The 18011-nt window shown below is 39.5% G+C and overlaps 1 protein-coding gene across 1 annotated transcript; it reads right to left on the bottom strand.

Moving 5' to 3' along the window:
* Positions 1-4092: 4092 nt before the first annotated feature.
* Positions 4093-16686, bottom strand: LOC148829703 (histidine ammonia-lyase-like). The gene is made up of 20 exons (XM_088924223.1): positions 16357-16686; positions 15991-16051; positions 15876-15900; positions 15699-15773; positions 15527-15599; positions 14452-14518; positions 13936-13973; positions 13151-13276; positions 12900-13039; positions 12323-12370; positions 11929-12076; positions 11096-11191; positions 10956-11014; positions 10734-10814; positions 10228-10293; positions 9564-9729; positions 8213-8347; positions 7294-7402; positions 7136-7205; positions 4093-6716 (listed from the first exon to the last, which is right to left on the bottom strand). The coding sequence occupies exons 1-20, from the start codon at positions 16604-16606 to the stop codon at positions 6645-6647; spliced, it is 1905 nt and encodes a 634-aa protein (XP_088780349.1). The 5' UTR covers positions 16607-16686; the 3' UTR covers positions 4093-6644.
* Between the last annotated feature and the right edge of the window lie 1325 nt (positions 16687-18011).

Genomic DNA, 18011 nt, shown 5'->3' with positions numbered 1-18011 from the left:
TTTGATTGGCCATTTGAGTTGGTCCCGTTTTTATGGTCCTGTGATGAGCTTTGTCCAGTTGGTGGACAATAGTTGTGTGCCAAGCGTCATGCGTTTCCAGGATGGGCTCTAGCTCTTCAAGACTTTCTGATAAAGGACATGGGAACTTATATTTCTGAAGGTTCATTTGGTATATTTTTGTTAGAATTAGATATGTTATGTGTATATACATAGCAAAATATCACAGGGAGCCTAATGCAAATCTAATGATACATGCGATTTCCTCTAAGAGGACTTTAATGATAAAATGCATTTGTAAATTAATAATTGTAACAGGGCTTAATATAAAGAATCACATTTTCCTTCATATTTTGATGCTTATATTTAAGACAAGGAACATTAACATTCTCAAAATTAGCTTAAAGCTTAACATGTACAGTATACAGTAACTTTATTACAGTTTTTATAATATTATTTTAAAACGTTTCAATTAAAAAAGAGGGGTGATTAAATTGGGGGTTGTCTGAAACAAAATTTAAGTTTATGGTCACTAAAGGGGGAACTCTATTCTTAATTTTAGCTTCAGTGTGTTTAGGTGCCCCAGTCATTGTGGATTGTGTTCAGGGTGCATTTTCTTTTTGATTTTCTTTTTTCTGTGTAGAATCCATCCTTCTAACTGCTTCACCTAATTTGGTGTCACAGGGGAGCTGGAGCCTATGCCAGCAGGCAACAGGCGCAAGACAGGGTACAACCTGGACGGGACACCAGTCCATCGCATGTCAGGCAAACACAGACCAATTCACCTACCAGTCTGTCTTTGGACTGTTGGAGGAAAGCAGAACACCCAGAGGAAACCCACAGGAACACGGAGAAAACACAAACTCCACACAGCTAGCCCCTGTGCAAAATCAGTCATTCTTATTTTTTACACCCTTGTCTGAAATCAAGTAGCGTTAATTGGGAGTTCCAAGGTTTCTCTTGAAACAGCATGGAAATCCTCAAATTCTTCGGCGTGCAGTTTGTGTTGTACAAATGGTGAGCTCCACACAGTCTTACAGGAAAGAGCCTGGGTTGTAGGAATCCTGCTAGCGCACGGGTGCCCAGGAAATCTCAGGAGTTACAACTGTGTTGTTGCTGAGGGAATCTTGACTACCTTGAGTCCATTTAGACTCTGCACTGCTTTCCCTCTTGTGCGCCACCTATTGGAGAGTGAGCAGCTTTGCTAGTTCAGCCGTTCTGGTGCCCCAGGGGTGCGATTGTGCAATTGTCTAACATTGCAAGTGTATATTCCTGGATGTTGTAATCAGTTTTGTTGCTTCTTACAGATTTCCAGGAAACTGAATGTAGTGCCTGTGGTGGGGTTTGCTTTGTCTGAGTGAATACAGGGATAAAGTTCCAGAGTGAAGCATGTTAGTGATGCCTTTGCAAGTGAAATGGAATGAGAACAAAAGTGCACATAAAAGAGCACTGTTTTTTTTTCCACACCATGGCCTTAAGACCACTGTACCTGCATTGGTGTCAGCCAACAGGGGGCACTCATGACATGCCTGGTCACTCCAGGTAGGAAAGATCCAGAGCAAGTAAAGATCACAAGGTTACTGATCTTTCAGTTAATGTTACTTTTTGCATAATATGTACAGTTAATTCACAGAAATGCAGTCATGCATTTTAAGCGGGTGATAGTTTTCCAGGACTGTATTCTGTATCTCAGGAAGATTAAACCTGTGGAGAAAAATGCTGTTCAAAGGTAGGTGTAGGTGCCTGTCATTGTACTTGCTGACAGTAAGCAACTGAATTTTATAAGCTTTTGAGATGGAACAAGTAATGGGTTTATTTTATGCTGAAATGAGAAGAAGGAAAACACAATGTTTTGGATGTGAAGCCTTCTTCGAAGAAGGCTCCACAGCTGAAATGTTGTGTTTCTTTCTTCTCTTTTCAGTATGGAATAAACCATATTACTTGTTCCTTTACAGTCTACCCATGCTGACGCAGCTACCCACCTGAACTACTTCAGCAGCTTTTGAGATGGTAGCACAAAGAGAAACACATGAAGCAGAAAGTTCAGTCAAGTACAGCAGGGTGATGTGTGAATAAAAATTCTGTAACTTATGATTGCAGGTAAATAGCAAATTGGTGAAACTCAGAACGTCTTGCCGAGAATGAAGACTGTACCAGTTTTATCGTCACTTCAAGTTCAAGTTCACGTTTGTCAATCCAGCAATATAGAAGTATACAGTGGAACGAAATAGTGTTCCTTCTGGTCCATGGTGCAAATACAGTCAGGAAACTGACATAGACATTGTAGACAGGAATATGTAGTGCAAAGTGCAGATAGTGCAAATTACAAGGCAAATACATAATACAATATACACAACACACTGGGGGGTTTTAAACCCTGTTTTTTGGAATTGGGGCAGGTGCAAATAGATTCCAGGGTGTTGAGGAGCCTGACAGCCTGCAGGAATACGCTGTTACAGAGTCTGGTGGAACTAGCCCGTACACTGCCAGATGGTGGGAGGGCAAAGAGTTTATGGGAGGGGTGGGATGGGTCATCTACTATACTGGAGGCCCCGTGTATGCAGCGTATGTGATAGGTGACAGAAATGGAAGGGAGGCAGGCTCCAATGATCTTTTCAGCAGTTTCCACAATTCATTGCAGGGTCTTGCAGTCTGAAGCGTTGCAATTCCCAAACCAAACAGTGATCCAGCTGGTCAAGGTGCTCTCAATGGTGCTTCTGTAGAGAGTGGTAAGAATGGGAGGGGGCAGGTTTGCCCTCCTCAGTCGCCACAGGAAATAGAGAATTTCACTTATTGTGTATAGCCATGCATTCCTGTTATTGTTGTACTTTGGAATCGCTCTTGGTTTGTATTATGAGTTCAACGGTACCTTGTTAAGTATGGCTTGTTGTATTATAATAAGACTGTTTTGATTCTTCTCAGAACTTTTTTGTTTCCTCTTCAATGGTTTTGGAGTATTTTTTATTTGGGAAAGATAATATATAATTAAGCTAATTCTGTTAAGACTGTTTTAACTTCTCACCACATCTGACACGTTTTTGAATAAAGAATTGCTGCTGTGCAGTCTGCTATTCGGCAGCAGTCCAAGAGACACACGTTTCTTTTGAAGAATTTCTTTGTGCCTCCGTCATTTGCCAAATCTAAACTTTACTGCTAGCAAAACGTTTGATTTCCTTTGTTTGTTTTCCATTGTAAATTCGAAACACCTCAAATTATTGTACAACGAATGGGCAAAGTAGGGGGGGGGAAGTCTCACGTTAGCCATCTTTGTGCCAGTCGTTATACACTGCAGTATTGAAAGCTGTTTTAAATGAATTTGTCTTGCAATACTTGCTAAAAAAGAAATTCATTTAAGTTGTAGGATTCTTGTTCTGGTGCATATTAAGAACATTGGCTTTATTTTTGGTCTTTCAATTTCTAGAGTACTGTTTTGGTGTTTTCAACTCTTCCAGCATTTGAATTTTAGCAGTACTGACTAATTGCTCCACTTTCCTCTCATGTGTACTGATTTAATCATGACTACTCAGTGATAAACTTACCTGGTTTTACTTTACCTGCTTTAATGAAACTATTTTCAGTGTCTGTGTAGCAAGCAAAAGGTGCTGGTGTCTTGTGTGAACTTGAACTTGCCTGACACAACTGCTTACATCCACAGTGCTCTGTCTGGGACTGTGCTGTTGTAAAAAATAAAAATGGAACTTTCTTCTACGAATGTATACAAAACTAGCTTCTTTAAAACTGTGTAAATGCACCTGCATCTTATTTTGCAGATGCTGTTTTTTTCCTAATTTTTTTTTTATTTTTTAAGAAATGAATTTTATAACTTATATTTTAAGGAGAGACTGCAACAGTTTCTCCCCTTTGGGGATTCCCTTGGATGTGTGGATGTACAATATTTAGGGGTCGGATTTTCGACTTTTGTTAATCAGCTCAACTGTTGGAATCTTTAAAAACTGCCAGTTTAGAGCTCTCCATGATTATACTTTTTAGATTTAAACAGAAATCTGTGGAATTCATTTAAGACTTCCTCATTCTGGGGGAGTAGCGTTTTATCTACTGTATACCTTTCGTGAATGATATAGAGAAATAAAGTTTCCAAGAAGTGCTTTAGAAGCCTGTAGTGTAATGTGTTAAGTGATTTATGTATATGTGGTTTTTGCACTCCTCTGCAAGCTATGTTGATGATTGAATGGCCCCAGATTCCAAAAAATCAACGTTACCTTATGGAATTCAGCCATAAGACAAAAACCTTACTACCTTTCTTTTTGAGGGCCACAAAATGACTTAAGTCAATTTTAATGCTTTCCTGTTAAATAGTTTTGAGTACGAGTTGATTTGTAATCCTAGCATGAGATTGTTGTGTTTTACTAGTTAGAGTTAATCACTAAATGTCTAGGAGAGCTTTATCACAGTGTTCATTCCAGTAGCACCTGTCTTCTACCCCTTCACCACCAGTTGCAGCAGAATGCCTTGTTCTTCTGGCCCTCAAACCCTCAAACCTTTCAGGTGACATAGAAGATCTGATAATTGTTCTGCATCAATCACAATTGTATTATTGCTGGGTTGGTTTGTTCTTAACATCAGTCTTTTCTTTCATATTGTTTATCCTATCTGTTACCTCCCATGTTAATTTTATGTAACGTTTTGTGTTTTCTGCTTTGTGTGTGGCTAGCTTGGTTAGTTTGGGTGTGTCTTTCAGTCAGACCATTATCCCCAAAGAAACTAGACAGTTATTTTATCAATAAATGTTGTTTTTCCACTGTAATGGAGCTTGAGTACTACTGCTGCTGAACCTTGTACAAAAGTGGATGTACTAAGATGTCTATTTCTCAATTATTATTTTTTTCAGGGACAGTTTGGAGAGAATAAATGCCATTTATTTAAGGACAGGTCTTTATCATATTATTCTAAGTACCAGGAAACGTACTGCTGTGGAAAGCTATGTAGTATGGAATGCCTTTCAAAAAATGGATTTGAAAATTTTATTTTCCTGTTTGCAGATTTTACATAATAAAGCCTGTCTTAGCTTTATCAGTTCTTGGAAAGTGTGTAATGTTTAATTTCCCTCATGGCCAAGTAATTATTGTTTGAAGCCACATAGCCTAGAATGATTTAATAATTTGGGGGTTAGTTTTTTTATTGGTGATGTACAATATGGTAAGATATGTGGGGAGATGCTTGTGTTAATTTACCAACAAATGGGTTAGATGAAATGAATGGCTGCATCTTGTTTGTAATCTTTCTTATATCTCTAAATTATCACTCTGTGCCTTTGTTCCTTTCATGGATTAACATCCTATATAGGTTTCACTGTGCTGCAACCCTTAACAAGAACAAGCAACTTTTTGATAGGGGTTGCTTTTTTGTGGGTTAAGACTAGCAATCAAAATGCATAGATGTTTACAGTTTTCCATTTTTATATTATAACATTAGTTGTTGTCACGCTTTTTCTAAAAAGAATAAGTCATGATACCAATCACTACACAATGTACTTTGAAGTAAAATGACTACATTCATTTCATTACAGTGGAAAATACTGATCATAACATCTCAGAACTTCAGCAAATTCAGAAAGTTGTTAGGAAAATGTTTATTGTAGTGATTGCCCTTTTATTGAACAGGCATGGCAGAAGTAAATTCATTTATGCGGATTAACATTTGCCGTCCACAGAGTTGATCAACAGAATGGCTATTGTGAAAAAAGTGTTGAGCTGTGTGTGGCCACAGCAGAAAGCCTTTATATCAGCAATGCATTCTTTGCACCAGCTGTTTTGTGGGATTCCCTCCCATTCTTTTCACAAAGCCTGGACTAGCTAGTGTCCTTTCCGTGGTCTCTGAGCTCTACAGGCCACACACTGTCCCAGCTCATCCCACAAATGTTCAGTGGGGCTTAATTCCACTGACCAGGGCAGCACTGACCACAGCATTCTTACACAATGATCCTTTTAGTTTTCTGGAATTTCACCACGTCAGCATGAGCCAAGGGACAGAGGGTGAGGTCACAGATCTTGAGCAAAGTAGCACCATGCAGTCAAGATGGCATTAATCAGTACTGGTGGAGTTCTGCAGCAACTGCTTATGCCTGCCAGGACCATTGCACTTTGACCTCCCCATCATTCTTGAGGTTTCCTAGCTCGTGGTCTCCCAGACTGTGACCTGTCATTGACAGAATGTAGTTGGCTGTAAACCCTTCCCCAGGTTAGAAATGTTAAACTGTGAACATCCCAGATAATGTGTGCAGAATTCATTCAGTCTCCAACATACTGATGACACTATATCCAAATGAATGTCCAGATTCAGTCAATTCTGTGTTTTTGTAAACAATATATGTATGATGAGTCTCCTATGACACTTGGTCAAATGTATATTTTCTAAAATGATTTGAATTGAAAACTTATAGTAAAAGCAACTCAGACCTTTTGAATTAATGGAATTGTAATTATCCAGTAAAATTAAATACCATTTATTCTTGTGGATTATGAACTTTAAGAATTTATTGTAGAATGATTATTCTCCTCAGTGTAGTAGAACGTAATTGTCTGCACATTTTGTTCCTGTTGTTCTGCAATTTGTTTTATAGAGGTATGTAACATTTTAATCTAATTGTTTCTTTCTTGCCGATAAGTTGAAGAAACTGGACTTTTTGTTCACAAAGCAGGGACGTGTGGGGCGTGGCTCTTTCTGTACTCCTCCATGTAAGGGCTTGCAACTTCCCACACCTAAAAAGGACCATATTGATAGAAATGTTTAGATTGTGATTTTCTTTTCTGAAAATCCACCATCAGGTTTTCAAAAACTATAACCAGGTATATCTCCTCAAATGCATAAAACCACATTTTTAAATGTGATTTATAACATTGTGTAAGGATGTTAGACCTATAAAAATAGATTTAAAGACTTAAAGTTTTAAGTACAACATCCTCATCAACCTAAACTTCTCAACAAAACTGGCTAAAGTCCATCGTAGGCCCTTAAAAAAATCTGAAAATGATCCAAAAGTTAAGGTTTCCAATTCTCCACTGACGAGATTTTTTTAGGCATTTCAGTCCGGTAAACTAAATAGAACTGTTCCATTCCCATTTGATGAAACAAACATCTTCAAAATGAATAATGACAAAAGAAACCCCGCGCTGTTTACTTTTTCTTCCAGAAGCAGTTTGTGAACAGCCTCAATGTCTGGTGTCATGACGCGGTCCTTATCCAAAGGCCTAATGGGGATAAAATTGACTTATGATTCTTGGATAATTCCAAAGATTTACGAGAATTGTTCAAGCTTAGCCGTTACAGTGGTCTTACTTGACAGATGCACGAACAAGGTCATAGACTTTCTCCAATGGAGTGGTAGTTCTCAGGGGACGTAAAAACTCGATCCCCTGGCAGGCTGCGAGCAGCTCTATGGACAGAACTGAGAAGAAAAGTCCAGTTGGAAAAGAAATACAGCAAAAACATATACTGTTTCTTAAACTAAGAAACCTGAAAAAGATTATTTTCCACCTGTTGTTGATGGTACAGTAGTTCCAAAAAATCAGTGTTATTTTTTCACACTATGTATGACAATAAAACAAATTGTTTTAGTGGGTTATAGGGGCAACAAATAAGTACCAGCCTAAGCCTTGAGGCACAGCAATTCGTGACGCTGTAAAACGAAGAGAAATGTAGGTCTCAACAGCAGAGTGACGCGCGTTGCTCTAGCAACCTCCCACTTCTGAAACAAAGCCCCTGCGGGGACATGATCAACCCAGCTGGTGGCTCCAGAAGATGACACATGGGATGTCTTCGGATGTCATTCGAATATTGAGGCTCCCAAGAGGAGGCTGCCTTTGTCTTTTCAAAAAGAAGTACGCCTCCCTCTGTCTTGCACAGTGACCGCCTGCATGGTTCATTTATCATCACAGAATTCTGTTTACAGCATTTCCTTAAAACTAAGTTAGAGCAGCTTTGAACTGAATATAATTTTTTTTTAATTCTGTTTCTCTCTTTATATAATATATATACAGTAAAACCCGACTCTTTGGTGCATTTCATCACTGTGTGGGAAAGAAAAGTAACTTACTGTCATTTTAATAACTTATAGTTCTTAAAATAAATATAACTTACTGTGTATGCTGCAGTATGTTTTTTATTTCTCTGCTCAAATGTTTTGTATGTAAAACTGTTTAAGCTCCCGGCTGCATGTGCGTTTGCTGTTCCCATTGAGATAACAAGTACCGAGTACCTTGTTCCACATGCTCCACCACGCGGAGGGCCTTCCTGGCTGCCCACCCGCCCATTGACGTGTGGTCTTCAAAGGCAGCACAGGTGGACAGGGAGTCCACAGAGGACGGGTGACACAGCACTTTATTCTCTGACACTGCAGGGACAGGACAGTGCTATTGAAGGAAGAGTCTGTCCTCACATTATCATATACAGTGTCCCTATCAAGGTACCTACTGTGTCCTCATCATGCACCATACACTGTAGTCATCATACCACTTCTAGTGTTCTCTTAGTCTAACATACTGGACAATGTCCTCATGATGCTACATAGACTGTGGTTATCATGCCACAGACAGTAGCCTCATCATGGCACATACAGTGTCATCATCATGCCACATGCAGTGCTATTGAGCTCTCTTATATTCACAGTACAGCTCGAATAATAGTACGAGCAGAATAATATAATGGAAAAGTTTCCTTAATTCTTTGGTGCTAATTCATCTGGTTGAGGAATTGAGAGCCCTGGCTAAAGGGCTTACACATGCACATGCACACACATAGAAGGAATGAACCACAGAGTTGTGGACAGCCAGACAGTATTTATAGGTAGGAAAGCAGAAGAGCAAGATCATAATTTGTCCATCTACTGACCTTCTGTTAAATAACAATAGTAGGTACAGGCACAACTGATCAGGTTATATTTAAACTCGGTAATGAAAATGATTCTAAACCCTTTTCTGCAGTTTATTTGCATCTTATTTCAATGCATATCACTGAATGATAAAAGGATTAAGAACAAAGTATTAAAACGATCTTAGTTTACTGGTTATTACAGATTATACTGCCATATAGACCTAAATTCCTGTTCATATACTAGAAGAAAGAAAACATTACAGCAAATATGACAGCAATTTGACATATCAAAGTCAAACATCCAAGTAATGAAGAATTACAGAGAAAATTTAATGTTTCAAATCCAGAATTATTTGGGGGAAAAAAACCCATCTGCTTGCTTATCAACTTATCAAATTAAATAAACAGTCTATTAGAATATCTTTGTGATATTATCTGTTCATGTCCCATAAATGAAATTATTCTTCATATTAACTTTTACTCATATTTAAACTAGGTGTTATTTAACTTTGATACTCATAAAATAGTGCTCCTTAATCTGTTCAGTTTCCTACTGTAGGTATTGTCACGACTTCCACTAAGGATACAAGATTAAGCTAAGTACAACCAGATTTTGCTAAACCAGAGTTTTCGGCTTTTGACCAGGTTTGCATCTGGTCCTACATTTACTGTGGGTACAGCGTCATAACAGGTGTAACTTCAGGACTGCTCAACAGCACACGTAACCACTTACTCACCCAGAGCAGCGGCAGTGCAGTGGGCTATCATGAACCCGGAGTTCAGGCCCCCTTCGCTGACCAGGAACGCGGGCAGCTCGCTCAGAGACGGGTTACACAGCCGCTCAATCCTCCTCTCACTGATAGAGGCCAGCTCGTGCACACCGATGGCTAAATAGTCCAGAGCCTGGAATTACAGAAGGTGAGCAACTTCAGAACAGTATGGGGTTTATTGACAGGTTGTGGCAACCGTATTTCCAGTGTTTCAGTTCCTACAGGTAAGTTCATTCATCCATCTATTTTCAATAACCACTTAATCCAGTGCAAGGCCAGTTCCTAACTGGCAAGATTCACCCCAGTAAATCACACGGCACACAAATTTACAGACACATATGCATAGAGGGGAACAGCTGAGAAACACTAGGTGACCTAGCCAGGATGCCTTTGGATTTGGATTGGAGTGTACGCAGTATTCAAACATCTAGTCCCCTAAACTATAACTAAATTTACTTTTAGACTGAGCTTCAGTTACACAATTATCATCGCATCTTTGCAGATTTCATCTACATGGAAACAGCAAGAGAAAATTAATTTGATTGGACAAACTACTAAAAATGCATTGCAAATTTCTTGGGTCTTTTATCGTGTTCATGAGAAATTTTCACAAATATTTCCATTCACATACTTTAGCAGGGTATTCACCATGAAAATTCCCACCAGAAATAGTTTCTCCTCTCTCAGCAAAAACCATCTTCAGTACTCGTTAAGGTTCTAAATTTTTTAACAAAATGAACAAGCAAAAAGGTAGCACTTTAACTTAACACAATCGATTTCTCTCTTTGAAACAGGAACATAAACATCACCAGAGATCTACATACCATACGTTAAGACACAAACCATTCTCTACAAATAAATTAAAATAAAAAAAGGATTATAGGGAAATTATAGTAAAACCCATAATAAAACCATTGTTCAGTGCTCAAAATAAGGTCTGAAGTATTTGAACCTAAAGGAATTCCAAGCACCCCTAACAATAAAAAAGAAATAAAATTAAATGGCTTTTTCATTAGTGCAATAATTGTTGACTGCAACAATACATAAAAGATTTCCATATGCAGCTGAGCCCTCTAACACTTGTGATGTTAACACCAGATTAATTGGAGCAAACTTTTGATAGCAGCTGCAGGATACAGGGTTGTCTGTGACGCTGTTGATTTCTGTGTTGATGATGTTCTTGACAAACGCAATTGTGTCGTTAACTACTCCGTGGACCTAGAAGAAATGAAAGTGTGGTACACAGTAAATCTGAATAGCCGATTGATTAACATGTAAAGGTAGTATTAGGGCTGTGTGTGTTTGACCAAGGCATGGAATTTGATCTCTTTAATATCACCTAGCATCTGCATTCTATACCTGAGGACAGCAGCGCAGGGTGTACGCATCTTGAACTCGGTCACAAAACCTGTGGCTTTCTGTCGAACAGAATCAGAATCAGAAATCAAGCAGAACAAAATCTGAAAAGGAAATAAGTGCTGATTTAAACAGATCTCCACCTGCTATTTCCGAAGGATGATGACCAGAGTCCAGCAGTGATCGAAACCTGAAGGCCACTTCCTTCTGTCCAGGGTGAGGACGCAGCTCATGCATATCTAGGGGAAAGTGCTCTCCAGGTTGGTTAAAGCTGGCTTACAAACAGCTTTATTTGCTAGTGATGACCAGCAGAGTTCTTAGCAATAAGCAACACACAGAGTGCAAATGCATCGTCTTGACCAGGTGCTTTCAGCAGAAGGCCTAAATTGTAGCCACCACACAGTGTGTATTCACGCATAGTAACACAGACACAGAGAGGAAGCAAAACACAGCGAGGGAGACAAAAACAGAACTTTTCAGAAATAAACAGCAGAAAGACTGAACAGTTACATAAAGCTTTACTTTTCAGTTCCCTTCAACTCCCAAGGCCTTAGTCCTGTGTGCCCTTAGAAACTGTACAGCTCTGTTCGCTTGGTACCAAGGGAACTGCCAAAGCAGATGGTGCTAAAAAATTTTTTTCCTATGTCATGATTCACTTTGCGCAGAATTTATTCAATCTCTAAAATATTATCTTCATTTTTTTCCAGAATTATGACTGAGCCTTTTGTCAAGACCATCTAGGAGTTATTCTAGATCTCAGTTGATGCTGTCAGAAGTTCAGTCCTACCCTGAAATTTCATATCCAAGACGATGACACCTGTGACAAACATTTCTGAAATGTTATATAAAAGAATAAAATAAGTATGTTGCAAAACATCTCATGCACAACACCCAAAAATGGCCTACTGTGTCTTCTGTGGTGAAGCAAACAGAGCTCAAAAAATTTATTCCCAGCCAATAAGAGTCCCTGTCTCACCGCTGTCAAAGGCCCTTGTGGTTCCCTTGAGCACCTCCAGGGTTAACGCAGCGATGATGTCAGCCTGCCTGGCGATGGCCTGAGCCCTCTCCACTGCCTCCGCACCCAGAGACGTGATCATCTGGGTCCCATTGATGAGGGCCAGCCCCTGGGCACCAAACACAGGGAGCCCTTGACATCCACCAAGCAAGTCAATGTTTGACGTTTAATATTTGAAAGTGGAAGAAACAATAGTACATATACAAAGCATAATATTAATTGACTTGGCACATCAGCAGTGCACAGTTTGTCTCTACGGTGCACAGTTTATCAGGACACATATGAAAAATAAAGGAGATTCTGAATCTGGTAATGGACTACGGTGAGATATTTCAAAGATAACATTGATCAGTACCTCTTTAGGCTTCAGAGATATGGGGCTCAGTCCATGGGCCTTCAACACCTGAATAATGGAAAGCCAAATAAAAGTTCAGAGGTAATGGGTTTATTACAAATTTAAAAAAAAAATTCCTTTATGAAGGGAAGATTCAATGTTTCTGTCAAACACAGGCAGAGCACATTTTCAAAGGAGTAATGAAATAAGTTAGAATTTAGGAGGTGGAGTAGTGTAAAGGTTAAGCTGTCAGACTCATTACTGGCAAGTTGTGCCTTTTACGTCCCTTCTGCTAAATCTGCAGTTATACCCTTGAGTGAGGTACTTTACCCCAGCTGCCCCAGGCCACTCAGCTGTATAAGAAGGGACCTGCACTGATTGGATGAAGTCTCTGCAACGGTTGACGTCCTATCCGAGGGGGGGAGAGGGGTCACATGCTCTCTCGTCCGCTTCACGCTACAGAAACCACGATGACCTCTGGCCTGATGAGCTGCTGTGGCTCTGGGGATGAACTTTACCTTTTTTACGCCAACCTGCTCTAACTCAGTATCAACCAAGAACAGAACGGAGGGTTGTGTCCTGTAGTGCGAAATCTCACGGATTTGGCGTCAGCCCAGCTGCTCTTCGGCGACCACATCTTGCCCTCTCCCATGAGCCCCAGGGCCAGGTGAGCCAGGGGCGCGAGGTCTCCGCTGGCCCCAACTGTCCCCTTCTCTGGGACGTAAGACAGGCAGGAGGCTGCAGAGACAGGCGGGACGCGAGTCACACGTCGCACATGCCCGAGCGGCTTCTTGTTACACATTAATGCAATGCATCTTGATGAAGGGAAAAGAGCAAACTAAAGATTACAATTGAAAGCCGCTATCATGTGTTGCAGGGTTTCAAGGGAGATGCCACTGTATCCTTTGGCCAAGACATTGATCCTCAGTGCCAGCAGCATTCGGGAGCGCTCAGGGCTCAGGGGCATCCCAACACCTGCATTCAACATGAAAGGAGTATAAAAAGACAAAGGTCGTGCCATTCAAAAGACAGTATCTTTCTTTTTATTATTATAAGAATGGTTGGTTACTCTTGACACATTCCTGCATCTGGAACAGCTGCCTATTAGAAATGAAAATTCTACCAACTTGTCCTTTCAAGCAAGAAAATATCTTAGTATTAAAACAGCGGGGCTATTCCCAGATAAGAAACAACAGGGGCGCCTGGTGTGTGATGAGCAACATCATCTCCAACCCAGCAAACCCAAACTCAGGGCATCTGAGTACTTTGAAATCCCTCATCATACTCAGCTAATGTCATAGGCTCATGTTCACAAGGGTTTTCTTCGGGGGTTTCCTGGTTTCCTCACACTAAATTCTAAAGCAAAACTAGTAGGTTAACTGGGTTCTGGGAAAACTGGCCCTGGTGTGAGACTGTGTGTGTCTGTGTGTCCTGCAATGGACAGGTGTCCCATCCAGGGTGTATCCTGCCTTGTGACTGTTGCTTGTTGGGATAGACTTCGGCTCCCCTGTGACCCATTATTGGATAAAATAGATGGATAAGTTTGATCTGGCAACCTCTGAGGGATATCCTGCAGGAAATGTTCTACCTGTTATGGCTGGCGAATTGTTTTTTTTTAGCCCTTTTAGACTCACCAGTTGAATCTGCCCGAATCAAGTTCTCCTGCAGTTCCCTACAGATCCAAGACAAGGGTGAAAATGAATCATATAATTAGTCTTATTTTGAGTGGTATGTGTAATGAATTTTGTATTGTTGTCTTCAGAATAATTTTTTTAAAGTGACCAAACAACATATACAAATAATAGAAAAAAATCTTCCACACGGAGAATATGAAAACTAAAAAGAGGATTCGCATACTTCTGGACTCTGTTTAATATATAGAAATAACTGCAAAAGTAGCTTTGGTGGGTTCTGGAAACCTTTCAACCTTTTAAAACCTTTTAAAAGAATAAGAGTAAATAATTTACAAGGAGATGAAAGGCAGGAAGAATTCAGTTTTAACATCAGACATTGTTTTAAAAAGGTCAAAAACCAAAATCACGGATTCAGAAAACACCTGGGCCAAGAAGCAGTATTTGTTTAAACTGAAGAAAAACTGCTTCCTGTGTCATAGTTTGAAGAGAATAGAGGAACACAAGAAAACAACTTACTTGAGTTTACTTTTTGGTATGAGTGTTCGACGAACTTTTCCAAATCCTGTATTGATTCCATAAACAACTAGAAGACAGAAATGCAGTTTTTAGATTAGAAAGTACTTATGTTGTCGTAATTATAACATTTTATATAATATTTTTAGGTTTGTGAACTAAAGTGGCACAGGGGTACAGTGGTTAGCATTGCTGTCTCTCTGTGCTGGGTCCCAGGGTTCAATTCCAAACCTATTGTGCTATCTGTGTGGAGTTTGTATGTTCTCTCAATGCTCATGTGGGCTTCCTCCCACAGTTCATACTTTAAGACACACTGGTAGGTTAATTGGCATCTGGAAAACCTGTCCTAGCTGTGCGTGTGTGCATGTTTGTGTGAGCCTTGCAATGGACTGTTGTTCCGTCCAGTGTGTATCCTGCCTTGTGCCCACTGCTTGCTGGGATAGGCTGCCCTGTGACCCTCTACTAGATAAAGAAGTTAGAAATGAATGTATGGACAGTTCTGAACTAATCTTTATCAGTTGTGAATTTTTTAAATTAGAATAATATGCCACAATACAAAAACCAACATGGTATCCCTCTCCATATCTCCAACAAAAGGGCATGTAAACAAGAATAAGATCAAATCATGTACAGCACTCAAAGGTCCATTGTCTGCCTCAAACACCTCACTGCACTTCATAGATCCGAGATCTCATAGATCATAGATCACAGAGAGCTCCTCATTAATCCAGTGATGTCTGGGGAGGAAATGCGGAAGAAAGTTTAAGATGTACAAAAAAAAAACATTTCCTAAATGTGGCATTCTCAAATGTGTAGAGAGCCACACCGCTCCCTGACCAGAACTTTTACAAGTGACCTGAAACTAAATTCACATAATGGAGCCCTAGAGGGGGGTCAAGAATGAAAGTATGAAAAAATATGTTTTTGTAATTAAAACAAATTGAATTACTATAGTCTCAAATGTTACAGAAAATGCCTTTATTTGTAAATTTCACCTTCCTTTTCCATACAACAACATCTGCTGAGGGTTAATTATTTTAAAAGTAAAATTTTCACAATTTTAGAGAAAGAAAATTACCTTTATTTTCATCAACAACCTTTTCCACAAGTTGTCTTGATTGTCTGACTTTGTGTTCTGCCTCTGGGGTTAGCTGAACCACAGTATGACATATGTATCTTATTAGCAATCATATATAAATGAGTTGATTTACAGTCAATAATAATATCTGAATCTTGTTGATAAACCTCACCTTAATCTGGTAAATTCCTTTCCCTAACTTTACCAGATCTGATGTTGTAAGACTGTTGCCATCCAGATGAATAAACTATTAATGAAATTAAAAGATGCATATTGTCATCAATTGTTTGATGCTTGCTTATATTTTACAGAAATTATAATATACTTGTTTACTAGAAATGACACTCACTTCATGGGGTTTTTGACAAGCAAGACTATTAAAAGCTGTTAAGGAAATCTTTTGTCATGATACTGTAATTGATACAAAATATCAGCTCTGACAATTTAGAATTTCAAAAGGATACAACGAAGAAGCTCCAGGAAGAGATGGGATAGAATCTGTAGACATCACATCTCCCTCTATAACTGCAAGAAGTAGTATCTTTATTTTATACTTCGATCATACTTGAAAGAGGAAGTACGTTGATAATCCAAATTATAAAATGTTACTAAAAGTACAAAATCCGTAAATTATAAACGATTGTTATAATGTTTTTAGTTACTCTTATTACATTGTAATGCGTCCTATGTGAAACGAAATACTTTAAGGAAATGTTGGTGATAAATTATAATAAGAAGGTTTTGAAATGTGTAAACTAAAAATCACAGATACTATTGAATTATGTTTGAATGATAAGGTACTGTAATTTGGGGAGGTTATTTTTAATTACCGATTTCAACGAAATCGTTGTCTTCCAAAACGTCTTCTATCACATCGTCCGCGTCCAGCAGCAGCCCGTGTCCCTGACATCGCCTCACATAGAAACGCACGTCTTTCACCGAGCTGATGCCCCCCTTGTCGGGCTTGTTCTTCGTGTACCGTCGGAGCGCCTCGACGCCCAGCCACTGCACCGTGTTAGACACGTCCTTGCAGGGCACGGTCAGCCACTCGTCCCTGACGTGCACCGTGAAACGAGGCATCGCGCTGCTGGCCGGGGATACCCTGGACTAACTCTGCTACTTCGCTGTTCATAGCTCCCTGTACCTGCTCGTACCTGCCCGCCCATGGCAGGGACGGCACCAATCACATGTAGCCGGAGAAACACCTCCTGATTCAAAGTTAAATGGACGTGCGTTTTGTTTGTTGGCCTCTCATATTTGAAAAGCTTACAGTAGAAACCGCGCACACTATTATATGTCCACACTGTTCACGTGAAGCAAAAATGCGTCCACTGCCTTTGATATCCAACTATTCAGTAATATACTGTATTTCTACTTTATGGGATAAGCCAAATACTTATTGTGGTGTTGAAGTAGAGGTTTTTAAGAAGTTTGCAAGCAAGAGGAGGTTATTCGGCACATTTGACTCTCTACTAATTAACAGCAAACAATAGACAGTACTGTATATACAGTAGTATATGTAGTATAACTAATATGTATTAAAATATATCGTTATATATAAATATACCTTTAAACATTGGTATTATTCTCTCAATGTAGTTAAATTCCCATTGATATTTGCTTAAAATGTAAACGCATTTGGTAATAATAAGAAATCTTGTAACTTGTTGACGCTGTAGTTGGAGGGGTTTGCCATGAAGATGGTTTCCCTGGCCAGATTCCTGCGTCTTTTCCAGAAATTTCCTGTGTTCCTTACTTCCTTATTTGTCAGGAAGTGAGATTCAATAATTACACCATTCGTCTAGAACTATAAGACTGACTGCAGCAAACACAAGGGTCTTGGCATACAGGCAAAATGGCATTCCCTGAAAATCTAGTAAAGAACACAAATACTCCTGTGTGGTTACATATGGAAGCATTAGTCAACACCAAAACCTCTCTCCCAGCTGAGCCCTTTTCTAAATTGTAATCTCTCAATAAGATGACAGGGACAAGTATTATTCTGAGGAACTCCCTGAGAGTACTAAATCAGATTAAAAATTTGGACACAATACCCAAAACATCAGGTTGTGCTTCAATGTTTTACAAAATGCCTGTACTCCTTCACAAAAGTATGAAGTGATTACAGAATGTAAGGAAGAAGACTGATTACTTTTAAAAATTTGGGGTGGAGTGGTGGCACTGTGCTTAAGGCTTTATACCTGTGGTTGGAAGGTTGCCAGTTCAAGTCCTGCAGCTGGCAGAGGAATCCTACTCCATCTGGTCCCTGAGCAAGGCCCTTAACCCCAGCTGCTCCGGGGGTGCTATACAATGGCTGACCCTGCACTCTGACCCTTAACTTCTCTCTGTGTCTATGTCTTATGGAGAGCAAGCTGGGGTATGCAAAAAGACAAATTCCTCATGCAAGAAATTGTAGAGGGCCAATAAAGTTATCTTATACAGTAGGTTATACAACTTTACATTGTGTATTAGTGTATATATATAG

Source organism: Atractosteus spatula, chromosome 8 (genome assembly GCF_055471065.1).
Source record: "Atractosteus spatula isolate fAtrSpa1 chromosome 8, fAtrSpa1.hap1, whole genome shotgun sequence".
NCBI lineage: Eukaryota > Metazoa > Chordata > Actinopteri > Semionotiformes > Lepisosteidae > Atractosteus > Atractosteus spatula.
Note: the sequence above shows the minus strand (reverse complement) of the source record. Positions and strands in the feature narration are given on the sequence as shown.

Coding starts and splice junctions, on each gene's coding strand:
- LOC148829703 (XM_088924223.1), bottom strand. CDS start 16,606: ATGCCTCGTTTCACGGTGCACGTCAGGGACGAGTGGCTGACCGTGCCC. Junction 15,600..15,698: donor AAGGAATTTACCAGATTAAG/GTGAGGTTTATC, acceptor ACTGTGGTTCAG/CTAACCCCAGAGGCAGAACA. Junction 14,519..15,526: donor GGTTGTTGATGAAAATAAAG/GTAATTTTCTTT, acceptor TCTGTCTTCTAG/TTGTTTATGGAATCAATACA.